At 40.6% G+C, this 20765-nt stretch overlaps 1 protein-coding gene across 2 annotated transcripts in view; it reads left to right on the top strand.

Annotated features, from left to right (window-relative positions):
- Nucleotides 1–4849: 4849 nt before the first annotated feature.
- The window catches only part of LOC135212164 (nascent polypeptide-associated complex subunit alpha, muscle-specific form-like), a 58506-nt gene continuing 42590 nt past the window's right edge, over nt 4850–20765 (top strand). Inside the window, exons 1-2 of one of the 2 annotated variants that reach the window (XM_064245589.1) lie at nt 4850–5494; nt 19278–19827. In XM_064245589.1, the coding sequence (XP_064101659.1) occupies nt 5431–5494; nt 19278–19827 (614 nt within the window). In that variant the 5' untranslated portion in view covers nt 4850–5430. Of the gene's footprint in view, nt 5519–19277; nt 19828–20765 lie in introns of both variants that reach the window. The other variant, XM_064245588.1, reaches the window with a different exon arrangement.

Below are 20765 nucleotides of genomic sequence, written 5' to 3'. Positions count from 1 at the left end.
AGAGAGAGAGAGAGAGAGAGAGAGAGAGAGAGAGAGAGGGAAGGAGAGAGAAAAGAGGGAGAGAGAGCCTGAGCGAAGGAGAAGCCTTAACAATCTAAAGAAAAAACGGCCCACATTTTTTCATTCACAAACTCATCGGATTCTCTAACAAAAGGACCAGCTGCGAGGATATATTTCACGGATTAAAAATGGAGGAGTACAATAAGACTCGTAAAAGAGGGCGTACGTCCCAAATTCCATTTGAGAATGAGAGAGGAACGTCAATGACAATTTAAAAAATCTAAAACCGATAAGAGGACTTACTACCATTTCCAAGTCGACGATAACAAACTCAGCAATGTAAGGGATTAATATATTCTAAATTCGTAAGATTTACATTTCATCTTGAGTATCGGAATCTAAAAAAAAAGTCACTCATTTCGTATTCTATAACCCTATGGAGCAGTTTTGTTCTTGCATTCACCGGCCACTGACATGCATACGCATATAGACACTTGAAACAAGAAACTAAGCAATACATTTATCTGCAATAAAATTGCAATATAAGAGAATAACAGTTAAAAGTTTTGAAACCCCCTGGCATGACTGGAGCCCTCTCAAGAGCAATCACAACAAATGGTAAATAACTTACTCGCGTGAGCTGCTATTTGTCAAATATGCATATATGTTTAAGGAGCTTACATACATACATACACGCACGCAAGCACGCCCCCGCGCACACACACACACACATATATATATATATATATATATATATATATATATATATATATATATATATATATATATATATATATATATAGATATATGTATATATCTATATAGATATATAGATATATATATATAAATGTATGTATATATATGTGTGTGTATGTATGTATATATAAAAAAAAAAATACATTATTATATATATATACATATAATTTATACACACACACATATATATACACACATAATCAGGATCACAGTAGGCAAAAGCCCACATGCTATATACGTCAGAAAAATGCACAGCGATACTTCTGTTAACGGTAATGCAGGACAAGCATTCAACACAATCAACTGACGGAGGCATGAATAAGGCCGAATAACCCCTGTTTCCTCGAATGCAATAATGAGATACTAAGTCTGGAAAACAGACAAGAGTAAAGAAAACGAATGTACTATTGGTGACCAGTTTATGGAACTATAATATTAGATGGGCTCCAGTGGCTATTTTTTGACCAACCACGGCGTTTCTTTCATTTAAGCAGGCAGCGATATCGTTATTATTTCCCTCTGTTTTCTATTATTCTCCCATAGAAGATTAACAGCATATTAAGAACAATAATCTAACTAACTGTACGTAGGCGCGACTGTACAATACAGATTTTTAAAAATTAGATTTCCCCAAATTTCCACAGGAAAATCTCAGACGACGCACAAATTTAGAAAGTCACTTTAAGCATCGAATTAATCTTTACAGCAGCAACTAAGCAAAACCAACAGGCTGGTGAACAACCGAAAATTATATATGTGTAAGAGATGAAAATATCTTTCTGTAAAGTATATTTAACACAAATATGACTTGAAGTATATAATTGCTTTTCGATATAACCGGTCATCAATGGTGTAATTAACTTCGTTTCTATCACATTTTAGTTTTCTGTCAAAGAAAACTATTGAGATGGCTTTGTTTATCCGTCCGCACTTTTTCTGTCCACCATAGATCTTAAAAACTACTCATATAGAAGGCTGCAAATTGGTATGTGGATCATCCATCCTCCAATCATCAAACATACCAAATTGCAACCCTCTAACCTCAACACTTTTTACTTTATTTAACGGATAAATTTAGCCCTGATCGTGCGTCTGGCATCGCAACACACAGGTCACCACTTACGTCTGAGTTTCATCGGACGAGTTTTTCTTACGCTGTACAGAAATCTTGATTGCGCCGAAGAAACTTCGGCGCATCCTTTACTTGTTTATTTTAAATATTGCAGATGTTGTTACAGTTGTAAATACTGTTGTATGTCTTATGGATTGTACCATCTGAATTATTACTAGTTGCTTTCACTATTATTAATATTCTAACAATATTCATAAGTTAATTTAGATACATTATATTTACCGCTAATGTTAGCGCGATTGCCGACGACAATATTCTTTAACAATATTTGGCATATTCGCAACTACTTTTGCATTATCTACCTTAAAAAATATTATTATTATTATATTATTATTATTATTATTATTATTATTATTATTATTATTATTATTATTATTATTAACGCGATGACCAACGACATTTTTCCTTAACAATATTTTACATCAGGGGAACTATTTTTGCGTGATCTACAAAAAATATTACTATCATAATTATTATTATTATTACAAAAATGGTTGTCAGTGGCGAACGTAATCCAGATAGAAATACAATCCACAACTTTGTTATTGCAATGTAATTTAAAAATGACGAGCAACAGAAGAGAGCTTTTGAGAACCTGCTCTGGTTCCACCTCCAACCAAAATCTTTATTCAGACACCTGTATACTTTACAGGCATACAATTCTTTATGCGTTTCCTTTATTATTATTGATTTATTACTGAACAATGCATGATGCACAAAACGTTTTTAACAAACTGCTACTTATATTTCCAAATTAAAATCGAGAATACAAATGAAGGACGGCCACAGTCTACAATCCGAAGGGACTTGCTGGAAAATGGATACAATCTGCCATCCGTCATTACGGTTTCAGCTTGGAATATCATCATCATTAAGAATTCCCTTCTCAACGCTTGGCGATTTCCCTCGACATCTTTAGGCTTAATATTAAGATTTTTCTTTCACACCGTTATGAATTGAGATTACGGAATCTCTTCCATTATTGTCATTATCGACATTACAAGCAATATAACCCATGAAATTGTGTTTTAATTCTAAAACCATAAATAACAATGAAAATGCTGGACAGATGGCCATCTACAAACCATCGTCCCGTAGAACTATTCCTTCGGCTTACTTGACGAGAGCGAAAAGTTACGACTAATTATACCGATTGATATGAGCGGGAGACATTTTCGTTCGCCAAGAGACTTACTCAGTCTTTTTCTCTCTCTCTCTTTCTTTTTACCGTATTTTGCTTAAGTGAATACTGAGTGGGACGGGGTATTAAAACTACCAGAAGTGAAGCTTGCGTACCCCTATCATTGGTGATTACGCGATTCCCAATTTCAAGGGTCTATCTTCGATCATCTCAAAAGATATTCTCAACGGTGAATATAATTATAATAATAATAATAATAATAATAATAATAAAAGCAATCATTATTCATTCCATTTATCCATTATAACGGTAAAGGGACTTAGCAGTATCATTCACTTCATATTTTGAAAATAAATGTATATGAAATAATGTCACCGCAACTTCAGTGGTTAGAACTTAGAAGCAAACAATTACGGATTCGAAACCGTATGATAAACTTCCGCAGAAATTCTCGTTCACTCGCTCTGTCTCTCTCTCTCTCTCTCTCTCTCTCTCTCTCTCTTGAGCCTGAACCTAACGGGAGACTTGTTTTAACCCCGCACGAAGGAGCAACAGGTATTATTATAGGAGGTACTCGGCTGGCATCTGAGACAGGAATGAATGGAAGCGGGTTCGTGTTTCTGCCAAGTGCGAGAGAGAAAAAGGGGGGCTTTAAAAAAAAAACTTTTTAAACATGAATATTCACGAAACGTCCTAAGCCCAAGGGCTACTGAAATCACATCAGAAATTAACGTTAACTTCACTAATTTCCTTACGAATGGCAACCACGAATAAATAAAGGAAGGACTGATTTATTGATGAATAAATAAGTGAATAAATATAGAAGAATAGGATATCGACTCCAGTTGATAACTCCGTCTTCCTGAACACGATGGCAGGTTTATTATTGCGGTCAGCTGTCTCAAAACTTCCTCAGTCCAGTTCATCATTCATCCGTTTTTGCTTGGAACTCTTCTAAGAGTAGATTCTCTCTCTCTCTCTCTCTCTCTATCTCTCTCTCTCTCTCTATACGTGAGCTAGTTGTTGCTCGGCTGAGACAGGATTAGGAAGTTACAAAATATAAAAAGAAAATATGTACAGACATTTGAGGGCGCGATATATATATATATATATATATATATATATATATATATATATATAATATATATATATATATATATATATATATATATATATATATATATATATATATATAAACATCTCGGATAATCAATTCTAATTTCTTGATTTCTAGTGGCTAGTGGACGTTACATTTAAACACACTTGTATATATGTGTGTGAGCTCGAGTGTTCAAGCACTTATTGAACTAAAACTGATGTTTCAAGGCCAGTCCAGAAACAATATTCTTTGCGGGAATCTAACGTCACATGCCTAACAAATGTCCGGCCAAACAAAATTTGCCCCACTGAGTTCCGACTTGCTAATAAACGGAAGTGCATTTTTTTTATTTACCTTTCATATATACAATGAAATACTTGTACATCTTTACGATCAAACAAGAGTAACTTACACATGCTATAGAAAAATATGCTCTTGCATTACAATAGTGTCAGTGTCAGCCATGCGACTACATAGCAGTCTCTGGGAAGGCTCGACTAGGGAAGCGACCAGCCCTCCGCACAACCATCTCCCCTGACGTCTGCAATGCCTCTGGCTCGGTCAAAACACACCAACTCTCCTGAACCTCCTCCACCAACGCGTTGAGGAGGATCAACGCACGCACGAACGAACATCCAGGTAACCTCCTCCCCGTGCCTCCCCGTTCCACCTCGCCCTCGACGATGTACCTGCGCCAGCTCACCTGTAGCGGCAGCAGACAGTTGCACGCCAGCCGCCTTTGAGCTAGCACCAGACCCGCGTCACTGGTGGGTCGTCGTAACCTCGGCACTGTGACGCACACACACACACACACTCGCTGGAACATTCAACTCTGGTTGAAGAGGAATCGTCGTGAAGTGATTACAGTGATCTCCCGTCACCGGAGGAATTTTAAACGATATACAGTGCTCCGTGAATGAGTCCATCACCCGGAAGATTTGGATCGTATCAGTTTATTTCGATTTTCTTATTTTATTCTGTTGGGAATTTCGAAAAATTTTGTATTCCATCTCGATGACATGCCAGTGGAGTGTTGCCTTGCCCAACGGATTGCAAGAATGCGGTGGAGGTGAAGAGAATAATAATTGTGATTCTCCGTTGTTTTGAGTTGATGTTGACAGATTTTGGTGAACTCATAATAACCCCTTCCTCGAAAGTGTCCCTTTTTGAGTTCTGTGTCAGACCTTCGCCACTTGTGACCTGTGACCCGCATGTCGCCAGCAGGTCAGGCAGTGGCAGTGTAGTGACCTAAGTAGTGGGAAGAGGAAATTCTAGTGGATAGACGGACTGTTAAAAGGCTGAATGCGAGCCATGACAGACTTGGACACTAGCGCCGCTGTCGTCTGGCCAAAGTGGTGTTATTCTAGTAAGTCAGCTTGGTATCATTCCCGTAAGTTAAACTTCAGATTTCTTTTCTCACTAACTCTTTAATCTAGAGAAGTAGCCACACAAGGCCCCAAAAGTCCTTTCACTAATGCTTCCCCTTAGTTACTTCCACTCTTAGTTGCTCTATTTCCGTAGGTGTGTTCAAGTGATAATGTAGTGACAGCTGAAATCTTGAAAGTGGTTCCGTCGTTATTGTAGCACAACATTATTTTCCTTATGACAAGGCTGCCACAAATTTTTTTTTTTCCTTTTAAGTTTTAGAAGGTTGAAAATGATAAATGTAATTGTAGAAAATTACACAATATAGGAAGGTTTTTAAATGAGTAAAATTTAGAAGATATATACATATTAAAAATGAATTTACACAAGTAAAAAATCATGAAATGAGATTTTATCTAAATTTTCAGTGGTGATTCAATCATTCACTGGGTTTATCTAAATATATTTTACACAAGTAAATAAATCGCCTCTGAATCGAATTTATCTAAACATTAATAAGGTATCAATAAATGAGAAGATTTATTAGACGTTGCTGTCCACCGAACCCGAACAACATAAAGACTATGCATGTAAATTCGAATAGCTACCTTTTTTTGGTAAAATGTAAATTAAGGAAGTGTGTTCCCAGCGCAGCATGTAGTAAGCTTCGGACGAAAATAAACCCCAAATTCCGGGATATGCAAAAGCATCGTACACGTTTCCAAGACACTTGAAAAATTCCCCCGATCGCAGGCAGCTCCTTAAAGGGGGTAAGGCCAAGACTGACCTCCGACCTGCATTAAACCTTGACAGTCCAATCCCTTTTGCCCTTATCAAAGGCCTTATTCCGGCTTCCACGGAGCCCTTTTCCCTTTATCAAGGCCCTTACTCTGCTTAAGGATGATGTCAATTAGTCAATATTCTCCAGTTCTTTTTCCAAGGAAGATTTCTACTCGCCATAAAATTGATACGAAAAATGAAGACGAATGTAAATTCTACCTTGTCGGGAAGCATCCACACGAATCTCAATTGCAGTCGAAGATATGGCAGCGTAATGTTATAAAGCAAACCGAAGCAAGATGTTCCATAAACACAAACTGTCCATTCTCGAGAGGGAAGTATCAAACGATTATTATTCTAAGATGCCAGTGGGGCAACGTGACCTCTATGTACGGAGTCCTTAAGGGTGGGAGTAATAGGAAAGACCAGGAAGGCATCGGTTGTTAAAATATACCCGCAACAATAGTCTATAACGAACGCCAACACTGTCCCCTTTGCTTGAATGGGAAGGTGATGGGAGGAGTTGACACGAGGGACCCAAAAGTCCTCTAGAAATAGAATATCACACCGCCCACAGAATACTATTATTGCGCATTTCTATTCTAGTGCTTTCTTGCCGTTACGTTTTATTTTAATATATTTTTTTTATTCTACCCTACTTCTACTTCCGTCATCATTCACTGCCATTATACTTCTATTTCTATTAATGTGCTCGTCTAATCTAATATTCACCGCTAATATGGACTATTCTATTTCTATTCTATGATGGTTTATTCTATTTCATTTCTCTTCCGTTTCCCACCATATTATTCGGTCTTCCTGCTCTACTTAGGTTGTGTTTTCATATCGTTCCTGGGTCTCTCCACTCCATTTTTAGTCCCTCCGTGTAAAGTCATTCAATTCTGCAACGCATTCTGTCTCTATCTGACAGATTCTCCTCACCGTTCCAATAATGAAAACTTTAAACATCTCTCAGGACCTAGACGACTTTTCACCAAAGATACAAAAGCATCTTAAGGAAATTCTGAGGGCAATTTAATATGCAAAGAGCTCCTTTTACTTGTCTCAAGATTTTGTCTCGATGAAGCTCACAAGTGATTCGCGCACGTCGTGAACAATATTATTTACATTTAAATAAAGGGGAGCTCTTCCTTGTTCCTGAAATCATATACTGCGACAACCGTCATCTGGAAGGGATATAACCATACCTGGAGACGAACTCCAACAAGCGAGGAGTTGCAAAACACCATAATGACAAAACGGTGCTTTGAAAGGCAAAGTAAACTGTGTTATAAATATGAAGCTGCATTCAAACCGACGAAAGTACAAATCAAAAGCATAAAAAAAGGGGGAGGGGGAGGTAGTACACTATAACTTTTGCCAATCATGGGTGCTGTGAAATTTGTTACGTTTGATGTGACTTGTGGCCAGGGAAAATAAAAAATGTATATTAACCGATAGGAGGAAAATGAATGCACATTTTGGAATATTTTTAAGAGTAAAATTTGGAGACAGTATCAACACCCTCGGAACGGAGATATCAACTCACTCTCTATCTTGTAGAACAGGAAATTAATCTGCAGTGACCTGAATTTATCATTTAGCACATACGATAAGTGAACGACTTAGGATTACGAAAGTGTTTTGATTCACATAACAGGGAAATTGCTTAAACGTCATAAAACGACTATAATCATTTTCCGGTTATCGGGCCTTAAAAAAAATAACTCCGCCAATAGATGTCAGCACCCTACGCAAAAATCACTTCTTTTTTCAGTAACCATCCCAGAACTGCTTCTATAATAGTGATCCTTCGTACCTTTCAGTTTCCCTTACGTATTTCCCTTATATTGAATGCTTGGGAGGTCTCGTGCCTCCCATAGGAAACGCCGCAAGCGGGCACCGCCCCCCCCCCCCCCCCACCAACACACACACACGCACACACAAGAACGCTACTAAAGGGGTATCGGGATTAAGGCAAATTTATGGTAACCCCGCCCCTACGCCCACGGAGGGGAGAGGGAAGGAGGGAGAGAGAGAGAGAGAGAGAGAGAGAGAGAGAGAGGCCATCCGTTCGTAGCGTACTGACTGATCACCGCCCGAATACGATGACGAATGTGCATCTATTACCGGCTCAAAGCCTTCGGGTCCTGCGTAAGTAATGCTAATGAGACCCGGGATGCCGAAGTCGAAAAATGGCTTTATTGAAACTGCGGGGCCGAGATGGATGACCCGTGATGAGAGGTTTCGGGTTCATGTTATCTGGGGTTTCTGTTCCTTATTTGAGACCCCAAACCTGAATTATTCATTCACGGCCCAAGACAAATATTAGGAATACTTTCTACCATCGCCTTCCCGAGTCGCCTCGGAAGAACACCACCACAATTTAGGGGAAACGCGTCTCGCTGACAAAATATACGGTTATTCTCAGAATAAAATTTGTCCCAAATTTATGGCAATCAGTTTGATTATATAACGTGCATCTACGCAATTGTTAATAAAAGTAATAATAGTGACAAGAGCAATCACTTCTTAACAGAGCATTCGTTCACTTGGTATAACAAAGTGGTAATAAGAACAGGTTCCGAAAGATACGAAGCAACGAGCGAGAGCAGCATCAGCAGCAGAAGCAGGAGCAGGAGAACCCGAAAGACTTTCCCATTCACCGTCGAAGGCTTCAAAATGGATCGACAATGAAACGGACTCCATTAAAGAAGAAGCAGAAGAGGAAGAATTCTGATCCCAGATTGTGTATATTTGGCTCCGGACAGGACGCGGGTGTAGCCGGGGCCACTCCGCAGCACAATGTGGTTCAAAGAGGCCATTCGAAATCAAGCCACGAATCTGTTTGTATTGGCGTTTTATAGGACTGTTGCATCCAGTGCCGAATGGGATCCTCCGTGGCTGTAAACATTTTTTTATTGATAAGACGCCTACATAAAGGCATATCTTGCTCTCCCTCGTGGGGTTCAACTGCCTTCGAAGCAACCTGCTGCCTCACAAAATAAGACGTTTATTTGTAAACTCTCTCCAATTTACTTCCTGCTCACAAAAATTTATTCTTCGTGTCATAGTTCATGTAATCATACAAGAATTACTGGCAGAATTTATATTTATAGATATACATGCATATATAGTATATATATATATATATATATATATATATATATATTATATATATATATATATATATATATATATATATATGTGTGTGTGTATATATATATATAGTATATATATATATATATATATATATATATGTGTGTGTGTGTGTGTGTGTGTGTGTGTGTGTGTGTGTGTGTGTGTGAAACATTCACAGATGAACAGATTGAGTTGTCCCAAGACACGTGCCTAACGTTATTCCTAATAATTAATTTATATAATTTTTAAGTAGAAAGAAACGAAGAAAATGCTTTAGGTATAACAAAATAACAAAGCAACAAGAGACTTTATCCTTTCAGAAGTTAAACAAACAGACAGACGCCATAAAAACCACTTTCCTTATGGAATAATATGACGTCCCTATTCTCGTCAACCCGTTTGTTCTGAAGGAAGCGTTCCTTACTAGAGAAGCACGTCTGCATTAGAATCCATACCATGTCCTATAAGGACTCCCTTAACATCGCGGGGATTCCTTCAACGATCCTGCCAGAGCCGCTTCTCTTATGTCACTTCGTAAAAGCTTTTCAATTCACTATAATTTAGGTGACAACTCCCGTGTAAAGAAAGGTGATTATCTTGTCGTAACCTGAAAGAGAGCCTCCTTAAGGTACTCCAGTAAGGAAGGGCTTCTACCCATCTAGAAACTGGCTGTACCCATAGGTGTGAACGATAGATATAGATGTAATATAAGAAGTGCATTAGCATCACTTGTCCCTTTCCTAAATATATCTTTTTTTATATTCTAATTTCTATGTAGATATGGATCTAGCACCTCTGCCAATCCAAACATATTACAGAGTCAAGTTGAAGTTGAACATCTGTTCTAAATCAAACGATATTACTACCGAGTCAAGTTTTACAGCTGCACTATCGCCAATCGCTGGTTAGAACAAATTGCACAGATCCATCACAGGCGAACAACATAAATGAGATTTGTGAAATGCTTCAACGTTTCGACACCAGTGACGACAGAATCAATCACTGCTGGTCTCCCGATGGGCTGTCGCCATGACGGCCCTTATTTGGAGAGACAGACAGACAGAAGGGTTATAATCATTAATAGTCCGAAGGCCCATCTAGAGCGACGATGGAGAACAAAAAATGCAATCTCGAACGCTAATGGACGGACGGCTGCCGCTTCTCGCTCGGCCAACATTTAGGAGAGGCCATTCTACTCCAAATGTACTTCAAATAAAAGGATGTCTGGCTGATGTTTTAGCAAATCACATGATGTTTCGTCAGACTGAAACTTCTGTTTGTTTCGCTCTTCTTGGACAACACACTTCTTTAAATACTGATAGTGAACTTTGCCAAGAGCTCATGCCTGTTCTTTTCTATTTATTATGTGAGGTATTGTGTGAGTATATACGTATATATATATATATATATATATATATATATATATATATATATATATATATATATATATATATATATATGTGTGTGTGTGTATATGTGTGAGTGTGAGTAGATCATGTATATAGATATGCTATATATTTGCGAGTGTGTATATATATATATATATATATATATATATATATATATATATATATATATATATCTTATATATATATATATATATATAAAACCGCCCAAAAGGCATAGGTTCTAATCCTATCCAGGGTAAATGGACTATACATAACGCAAAACCTTTGTACATACATATATGCACAAAAACACGCATATACACACATACCAACTTAGCCATAATATCTATTTTGTACCTCCCATAAATATTAAAGAAATCCATTTGCCTATCAGCTACAGATAAAGAACCGATGATATCCGCAGTAATGGGAGATAAGCAACACCGTCCTGTACAAGATCACGCTGATAACAGCAAAAATAAAATCTTCAGCTACATAAAAAGAAACGTCAAGTATATAGTCGCATACGGACGAAATAAACTACCTGGACAGTGTGCTTCAATACAAACGGAATCACCCCGAACAAGCCCCAAGGGACCTTCTCCAACCGCGGCCTAATCTTCGTATCAGAGCTGCCGACACTCCCGAATCAGTCCCCGACATCAGTACTTGAGTCGATGCATTCTGCTACGTGATGAGCCTTCCAGCCGACAAAGGACGTTTCGCAACCTTCTATTAAGTTGGAAGGACCATCAGACTTCAGGCTTCCGCGCGGAAGGAGGTTAAAAATGTGCGCATCAAATTTCCCGTTGTATAAACCGTCAATATCACACAAGGCTATTCCAAGTTACAAATCAATTGTTCTTATGCTCCAGATAGTGGTTGCTATCACTAATTTCATATATTCAAATAACTGTAACGCTTCCGCAGATGCATAATGTAAGCGGGTGTCCACACACAAATTAGACTCCTGAACAATATCTTATGACCGACTGGATTGTATTAACAATCATTTACATAAATCCATGTGCTCATGCACAATATATATATGATATATATATATATATATATATATATATATATATATATATATATATATATATATATATATATATATATATATATATATTTCTCAAAACAGCCCAAGCTCTTCCAAGAAGACTACATTACCTTCCTCGAACTCCCGTCAGCTACTCAAAAGGCCAGACCCAAACGAGTTACATGAATAGAAAATCCGATTTCCCGAGGACGAGGCCGTTGACAAGTGTCCCTTATGTTACCTGTAGAATACCTGCGGAATCTCCCCAGCCATCTTCAATTTCAACACCAGGTTATCATCCGCGCAGCATTCCTCCCCTATTATGCCTATGCCGGAGATAGCATCGAACAAACAGGAGGTTGCGATTTCTCCACCATCGTTAGATAGTCATCGTGGAGCCATTCTTCGGGGGAAATGGAGAGAGAAAAAAACAAGGGGTTTCGTGTTAAGGACAGCGGTGGGAATACGTTTGAAATGCGTCTTATGCTAAAAGGCGCCTTTAAGAAAATGACCCTGCCTTTCTGCTGAAACCGGTTCAAGTCTCAAGACATTATTTCTATAATTCTGATTATATTCATGGGTTATCTTTTTTCGACAAACGACAACATAAAACAAGACAATATCTCAATCTCCCGGTTTTTTGGTAGGATACTTAATAAACTTAATACACTTCGGAGATAATAATAATAATAATAATAATAATAATAATATCAGAAAGATAAGAGGGAGTGTTATAAAATTTCACAGGAATTATTGACACTTCTCGCGACGTAATTTCAATCGGTCAGAAAACTGTCAGCAAAGCCACGAACCTAATGAGGTGCACAATCCACAAATCCATCCGTCAAAATTAATAAACCACCTACGGATAACACTGGTCGCAGCCTTCACTTTTTACTTACGTCGAATAACTTCAAGAAATTTGTAATCTTCAAGGAAGTTGAATGAAATCATTGGTCGGTGTATGAGATATTAATTAATTAGTCACCTCCTGTACTAGCGCAAATTAATTCCCCACGTACCCTCCACGCTGACAATGAATTCACGAACCGCAAGTTTGGCGCCGACACGCGCACACCAAACGGCGACCGCCGAAACCCCGCAATCAACGAAGGAACTTGCTGCCAAATTTCTGCACCGCAGGATTAAATACGGAGTCCCCAGAGATAGCGGCCACCTCTTCTTCTTCTTCTTCCGCCGTGGGAGGAACAGATAACTGATAAATACGGCGTCATGAGCCGTATTTCTGGCGATATCATCAGATAAGGCTGATCAAGTGACAAGCAGCGCGCGAAATGCGCAAGATACGAGAGGCAGGGGGTCGGCAATATACACTTTGACCCACTAGCAGTCCTAAACAAAAGACGATCGTCTACTTGGTGCGAAGAGAATCTGATGGTCTCTCGTACCTCTTTGAATCTAATGTTGCCAAGTGAGTGCAACAGATTTCACCTGCATGGGAATCTCTGTTTACAGCTCCTCTTTCGAGGGGCGTTATGCTCGCTTGCTCGCCTTTGAAAATTTTGAAAACCTAATAAACATTAGTAAAATGCGAGAGAATCATCACTAGCACTAGTTTACCTGAAATAGAGTGTTGAAATGACTACAATGACAACATTCTGATATTTTTCGAAGAGAGGGATACGGGGAATAATTCAGGTAAAAGAGAAAGATGAAGACACCGTTAATGTATTCATATGGACGTGATTCGGTTTCAGAAGAAGAGAGGTTTTACAATGCCGCTGTCGAGTTTACAGTCTGCGGGAATGGGAATTGGACTCTGAGATTTACGGCGCGGTTTGGAAATTTCGAAAGCCAACCCAAGATGTCTTCGTTTAGGCCTGTACTTATTTAAGCCAATTTCTCTTTTTTTTTTTTATATTCGTCTTTTATCGTGCCAGGGTAATGCCCAATTCCTCATTCTCGTAACGGGTGACAACGCTTTGACTTTCAATAAAGCCGCTTTTGGGCCAAAAAGGCTCTCGGTCGTATTTCGTACCTGGAAGAAGGCAAAACAACCAAAAAAAGATGACAAGCTTTGCGGTGGTCAGAGGTATCCTGCAATTGTAGTGACCAGGAGCCAGAGAAAATGGAACTGAGGGAGGGTGGGTGGGTGGTAGATGGGAGACGGGGGAAGACCGAGAAACGGAGGGGGAGACCAGTGGTGACCGAAAGCACGCGAAAGGCGGTGACCACTTCCATTCCTCCCAACTCATGTAAAGTTAAAAGATGGCTGGGTGCGGCCGATGAAGGTGGCACGCGACCACTGCGCAGATGGTAATTTCGATGTTAAGTAGCAGCAGCAGAGATGATTATCTGCGATCTACTTCCTGATGTAACTGTCCGCGCTGCTGCGGCGTTCTTTGCCTGCCTCGCTTCTCCTCCGCTCAGGAATCCGTCATTGATTCGCAATCAATCAGAAATTCTTTATGGTTTGTTCAACTCCGAGAAGTCCTATTTACGGCAGGCATCTATCTATCTGCCACCTCCAAGCAGACGCTGGTCAAATGGCCAAAGTACATCTCAAACTCACGTAGAAAAACTTAAAAAAAGGAAAAAATGGTAAATAATTTACAATGCAGTAGGAATATAAACTCAGAGGGGAAGATAAATAAATGGAAGGCCGGCAAGAGAAAGGTTCCTGTAAAAGTGACGTCGGTCGCCACGCGTCGTTGAACTTTCCTCTCTCTCTCTCTCTCTCTCTCTCTCTCTCTCTCTCTCTCTCTCCACAAGAGACTTAATTGTTTTACTGTAGTGGGATTCTTAACCTTAGAACGGAGAAAAACGGACACGATCAAATAAATGGTGTTTGAAATCATGATGAAGGTCCTTGATTCTTGGATACACACACACACACCACAACACACACATATATGTATATAATATATTTAATATATTATATATAATATATGTATATATGTATATTATATATATATATGTGTGTGTATGTGTGTGCGTGTGCGTGCGCGCGCGCATGCACGCGTACCTTTAATAACGGGTGAAGGGGGAGAGAATGGGATGGCCAAATGTTGCAGAAAGCAGACCGCGTTGTTTAAGGGAAAGTTTAATTCTTGACGAAGAGGTTGATGGCAATGAGCCCAAGAATATCTATAAGCTTCAAACAACTACTAACGCATTTTGTTCATGCAAACATGCCAAAAATAAACAAATATGCATTAATGCACATTTTTTTTTTTTTTACAATACTCGTATAAACATATTCAACATTTTCAAATCTTGGTCTATAGAATTTAGTTACTGGTAACGAGGAACCCAACAGGACAATGAGCAATGTTTCAATACTAAACTTGAGTGACAGAAAGACAATTCACCTAATTATGTGGTGATACCGAAAACAGCAGTATATCAGTGCAGCCTAACGAGCGCGGATGAAACAGGACAAAATATTACTAAGACGAGAAAATAACCAGGGAAATGTAAAAAAAAAAAAAAAAATGTAAATAACTGAGTTATGGTTCAAATTATACAAAATGTAAATATAATGCCCGATTATGTGTAACTGGTATCTCAGATGCTGGCTTTAGAAGTCACCACTGAATAAAACAAGTCATTAATTATATGTACTTTCAAATTCTTGGAAATAACAACATATTCACTTTATGCGATAAAATTAAATACATAAATTTAAATCATCAATTTCAATAAATAAATGTGTGAAAATCTATCCACCCTGGCAAGGTAAGGATTAACTCTCTGGGGCCCTCCTGGTTTTAATTATGACATCTTGGTGTATATTTCAACGGAACAATAATCTTAACGTCTACTACTCAGCTTGCTTTCTTCTCTCCTTTCCACAGCCCCTCCTCATCCCCCCATCTAATCCTCTTTCCTCTCTCTCTCTCTCTCTCTCTCTCTCTCTCTAACCTACTTCGGAACACTATAGTTTACTGACTACTTGGTACATAACTCGGTGCTAAAGTCAACTATGGCTTGCACACGAGAGAGAGAGAGAGAGAGAGAGAGAGAGAGAGAGAGAGAGAGAGACAAGAGAGAGAGAGAGAGAGAGAGAGAGAGAGAGAGAGAGAGAGAGAGAGATCTGTCAAATTCCAAATTCTTATTCTAAATAAGAGTATTTTATTACTCATGAACATACCGAGATTTCTGTGCAACAACACACACACACACACATAGTGTATATTTGTGTGTGTATTTATATATGTATATTATACACATATATACGTGAGCTGGTTGGTAGTGACGTGAAGGGTATATATTTTGTAGGGTAAGTGGAGTAGGGGGTCGGGTGTGAGTGTACGCGTGTGCACGGGGCCTCCGACACACGTCTCCTGCCAGGCTGGCATGACCCCGTCGCCCCTTGCGGTAGCCGGGGGCGCAGCCCGACACAGGGAGGGTAAAGGGTGTCCGCTGTGCCCCTGTGCCCGCCCGCCCAGTGGTGGCCGCCGCTGTAAGGCCTGCCTGGGGCATCCATTGAGGCATCTGTAGCGGGACCGGAGTCGTGAGCCGCAGGCCAGAGGTCACAGCATCCCGCAGGCCAAGGGTCACGGAATACCCGAGGCCACGACATCATCAACACCGCAGGCCAGATGACCTGACAGACGCAGGCGGCTGATGGCGACATTTGAAAATACGGGCGAAAGAGAGAAAAGGAAAAGATGGAAAATGCGACCTTTCTCGTACCAAGTCTTCGCCGCCCCCCATCTCCCCTCCACCGCCCGTGTTATCCTGAAAGATAGCAACATTTATCTGACAAAATGCGATGACCTTTCTATGATAACTTCCTTCCCGTGAATTGATAAGATGGAGAAGACTGATTAACGACAAAGCACCGTCGAGGCCCACTCCAAAGGGGGTCAAGTGTATGATAACCATATTCCCGAAAACTGATAAAAAAAAAAAAATAAAAAAAAAATTACAAAATGAGAGAAAACCCTCCAGCTCTCCTTTGCATCGACTTATCAGACCCGGTGAGCATAATGAATTCTCAAGTTTTACAAAACTTGAATCACCCCGACTGTAAACACAACTTACGCGCCAAAGAAAAAGAAAAATGGGCAAAATTCTCTACGGGATTTGCTCACCATGCTACAACTTTCCTTTCCACTGCCTTTTCCCGGTACATGGAGAAAAAGAAAGCAACACCGCTGGTAATAGCATAAAAACAGTTTTAAAACTTACCAGTGTGCTTCTTTTTAACATTCCGACATGGTATTAAATTAATCTAACATTCTTACTGGAAATTAAGCAAGAATGGAGAAAATAATAGTTACTTTTTTAATGTACTTTAAGAAGACCTCATATGGTAAAATAAAAGCGATAAAATTGTCTAAACTTGCTAAAGATAAATACAACGATTATATTCTGGATAATAATAATAATAATATTAACCAGTTATCTAATAATTCATCTTTTCAAAATAGTAAATTAGAAACTTCCCTCTCTTCCGTACTTCTGTCTCTTCAACAACCAGCAACATTACTCCTCCTCTCCCCCCCCCCCCCCCCCACCACAAACCCTCATTTACCCTTGGGCCGGGTTAGTGGGCGGGGGTGACCTGGCCTACCTATGCCCACAGGTGTCGCCCGAGGCTACCACGCCCACCTGCATTCCGATACGGCCCGATAACAACCATAATTTTGACAGGGTAATTAGGCGTCTGCAAGATTACGAGTTAGTCAATGGCGCTAGTCTTTCGCTGTCGAACTTTTTAGCTACAGATGAATTTTTCTTTCATTTTTTTAACAGAAAATGCACTAACAATTACCCACCCCCTATAAAAACGAATATCTGGCATTTTCTTCATTGCCGATAGAAAATTGCTAACATTTCAGGTCTGATCGGAAGAATTACACGAAAGACCTTTCGAATTTCAGAGCTTACCCTGACGGGCCTCATTTTACAACAGTTTAAGCGACAATGATTTCAACTGTACGGCGGTCGAAGACTAAATGACAATTGGGCAACGCGAGCTAGATCTATTTGAAAGTTGCATCCCATCCAAGAACCTTGGCTGCCAAACGCACGATATTTTACCTCGCATTATTTACGCCCTTCCTACACGAAACAATAATCCCATTCACATGAAACCATTTAGCAATTTCAGTTTTTTAAGAAAGAAATTATTAATGCATATGTAATACGTAAATAAGTCAGAAATACATTAATGGGGCCTCCGTTGCAATAGTGGGATTGCGGCCAATGGAAACGAGCGAGCTTTCCTTTGGGACGAACCGAGCTCGGCTATTGGCTCCGAGGACTTGCCATGAAAAGTTACCAACGCGACGCCGCGACACTTGACGTCATGCCTCCTCGAGAGAAAAATATTCATGCAAGGGTAAGTAATAAAGAAACTTTCCACTGAACTATCTGGATACTGACGACGTCGTAACTCATTGCGGTAAAATATATATCATTACCAAGCGGTCATTTGAAGACGAAATGAAGCCTGGGGTGACAGGGGCGGGCAGCCGAGTCACAAAAACTGGTTAGGGAAGTGTCGGGTCAGCGGGCGAGGATGGGGTCAAGGGTACTTTGGTTCGGGACGGTGTAGGGGGGTAGCGGGTAGAGGAGAGGAGCGAAGCAGTGTGCCCCTCAGGGCAGCTCCAGGTGGGCTGGATGATGACTATGATGCCACCCAAGATGTACTACGTCATCCAGGATCACATGTTGGTCCACTGTGATGACAGCTACCGAGAAATGTCGTCCTCCTCCTCCTCCTCCTCTGACTCAATCCCTCGTCGTCATCCGCTTCGATCGATCCCGACGATCTTCGAAGCCCTTTTTGCCAACATCCCCTAAAGCCCTTGTCCTTCACACCAAGCTGCACCTTTGAACCCAAGACCAACCCAACTTTACATCCCCTCAGGAGTATTTCAGCCCCCGATGAATCCTTACCCTTACCCAAGACCCCTTACTCCTCCTCACATCTCACCTAAGTAATGGGCATCGCCCCAAGCTGAACATGGAAGATCATGGCAGAGGTCAAGAAGCTGCTGCTGCTGCAACCGCCTCCTCCCTCGACAGACCTTTGCGTTAAATGCTCTGCCTTTTCGCCAGCTTCCGAAAAAGACTTTTCGAGAATGGGGCCATCATTCGTTAGTTCAGAGAGAGAGAGAGAGAGAGAGAGAGAGAGAGAGAGAGAGAGAGAGAGAAATAAAAGGTTAGGGTCAAGATGGGCGTGCAATGGGCGCGTGCTCGGAGAGGAAGTGTACGCGTGCCACCCCTTCACTTTTTAGAACCCTGCATGCTACGCACCCTCCACTATTATATCACCTTCCCTAACATTAAGATTCATTCTTTGACATGTTTCCTACGGGGGTGGGGGGTGGGGGGAGGGGGGGGAGGGGGGGAGTCAGATTCATGAAATGTCTTATTTGAATGTCTCCAAATACTGTAGTGATGTCTAACAGTCCTTCCCAAGGTCGCCTACTAACCAGCGTTCCTCTTTCTCTTTGCAGGCAACCAAGGAGAGAGTGAGGGCGCCCAGGACCTGGCTCTCAACAACAACAACACGCCCATCACTAAAGACAAAGAACACGCTGCGGCTGCAGCTGCCGCCAACGCCGCCGCCGCCGCAGCGTACGGAGCCAAGGGCCGGAAGAAGATCCGAAGGGAGGTGCCGAACGGCATCCGACCGGAGGAGAAGATGCACTCGGACTCCACGAACGACGTCAAATCGGAAAGACTGTCACCTGACCCGGGGAGCGACGCCCCCACCGCTGCCCATGCGACTCCGAGCCCGTCGGTGTCCCCCAAGTCGCCCGCCTCTCACCGCACCCGAACCCCGTCGTTCCCTGGCACGCCCCCAAATCCAGCCTTTACACCACCTGCCGCCCTCCCTACCGCCTACGACCGATTCAGTCCAGCGGCGTTAGGCGGGGTGGGCGGAGTGGGCGGTTTACCCGGAGGGCCAGGAGCGATCAAGCAGATGGAATCCCTCATGAACAGAAACTGCTCCGACCTCATGAGATCTTTGGCAGCAAAATATAACAACAGCAACCCTAACGAGTAAGTCATTCTGGAATGTTTTTTTTTTTTTTTATTTTTTTTTTTTTTTCCTCAGAATTCAGAATTTTCTTCCTGTTTAATGTTCCTCACAGCTCAGTCACATAACACATCTATCCTTTTATTCACATCTCGCAAGTAAAAAAAAAAAAAAAAATCCGGAAAATCCGCGTAGCTATTTCAATGAGACCAAATGCCCATTAAGTCGCCGACACTTCAAGTCGTCCTTGCGACTCTTTAATAAAGCCATCAAAACCTGGAAAGTTACACAACCGCCCTCTACCTCTACACCTCCACAAGATCCTTTTGCCCCATAAAAAGGTGCACCATAAAAAGTTCAAGATGACAGTCAGGTCACAAATGTCTCCTTAAAACCCGTAAAAGAGACTCTGTAGGACAGAACGTTATTTAGCATCGATGTAGTGGCGGTCAAGTCGCTACAGGTAGCCTAGATACCTGCTGCGATGTCTCCCCTCGCATCTCGACATCGGATGTCCCGCTTCTGCTCCGAGATCTTCACTTTCAAGTCATAAAACGTCAATATAATTCCAGGAGTATGTCATCTTCCCCTAAAATCGTGCGTCCATCATTTCCGACTTAGGTCCTTATGATCTCCCCCTGAAGAAATACACGAGACCACAAATTCACACGATCTGTGCCCACTTTAATAGGAAAAGCCTTGATAAGAGAAATGTTGAAACTTGAAACAAATGTAATAGTTAGAATAATAAATTACTAAAAAAAAAAAGAAATGGCTATTTTCAGGCTTGAACTCTATAGGGTAGGTTATCAAACTATAGACATAAAATACATCACGAAAGAGCTGAGGTCATATTTATGTAAATCATTTCCAAAGTGAAAAAATTTACATTAACCTCTCCAGATGTCAATTTCAAACGAAGCCTCAGAAAAAGTCCGCACCTTTTAATCCTAATATATAT

This window comes from Macrobrachium nipponense, chromosome 40 (genome assembly GCF_015104395.2).
Source record: "Macrobrachium nipponense isolate FS-2020 chromosome 40, ASM1510439v2, whole genome shotgun sequence".
NCBI lineage: Eukaryota > Metazoa > Arthropoda > Malacostraca > Decapoda > Palaemonidae > Macrobrachium > Macrobrachium nipponense.
This window is presented reverse-complemented; position numbering and strand designations above follow the sequence as displayed.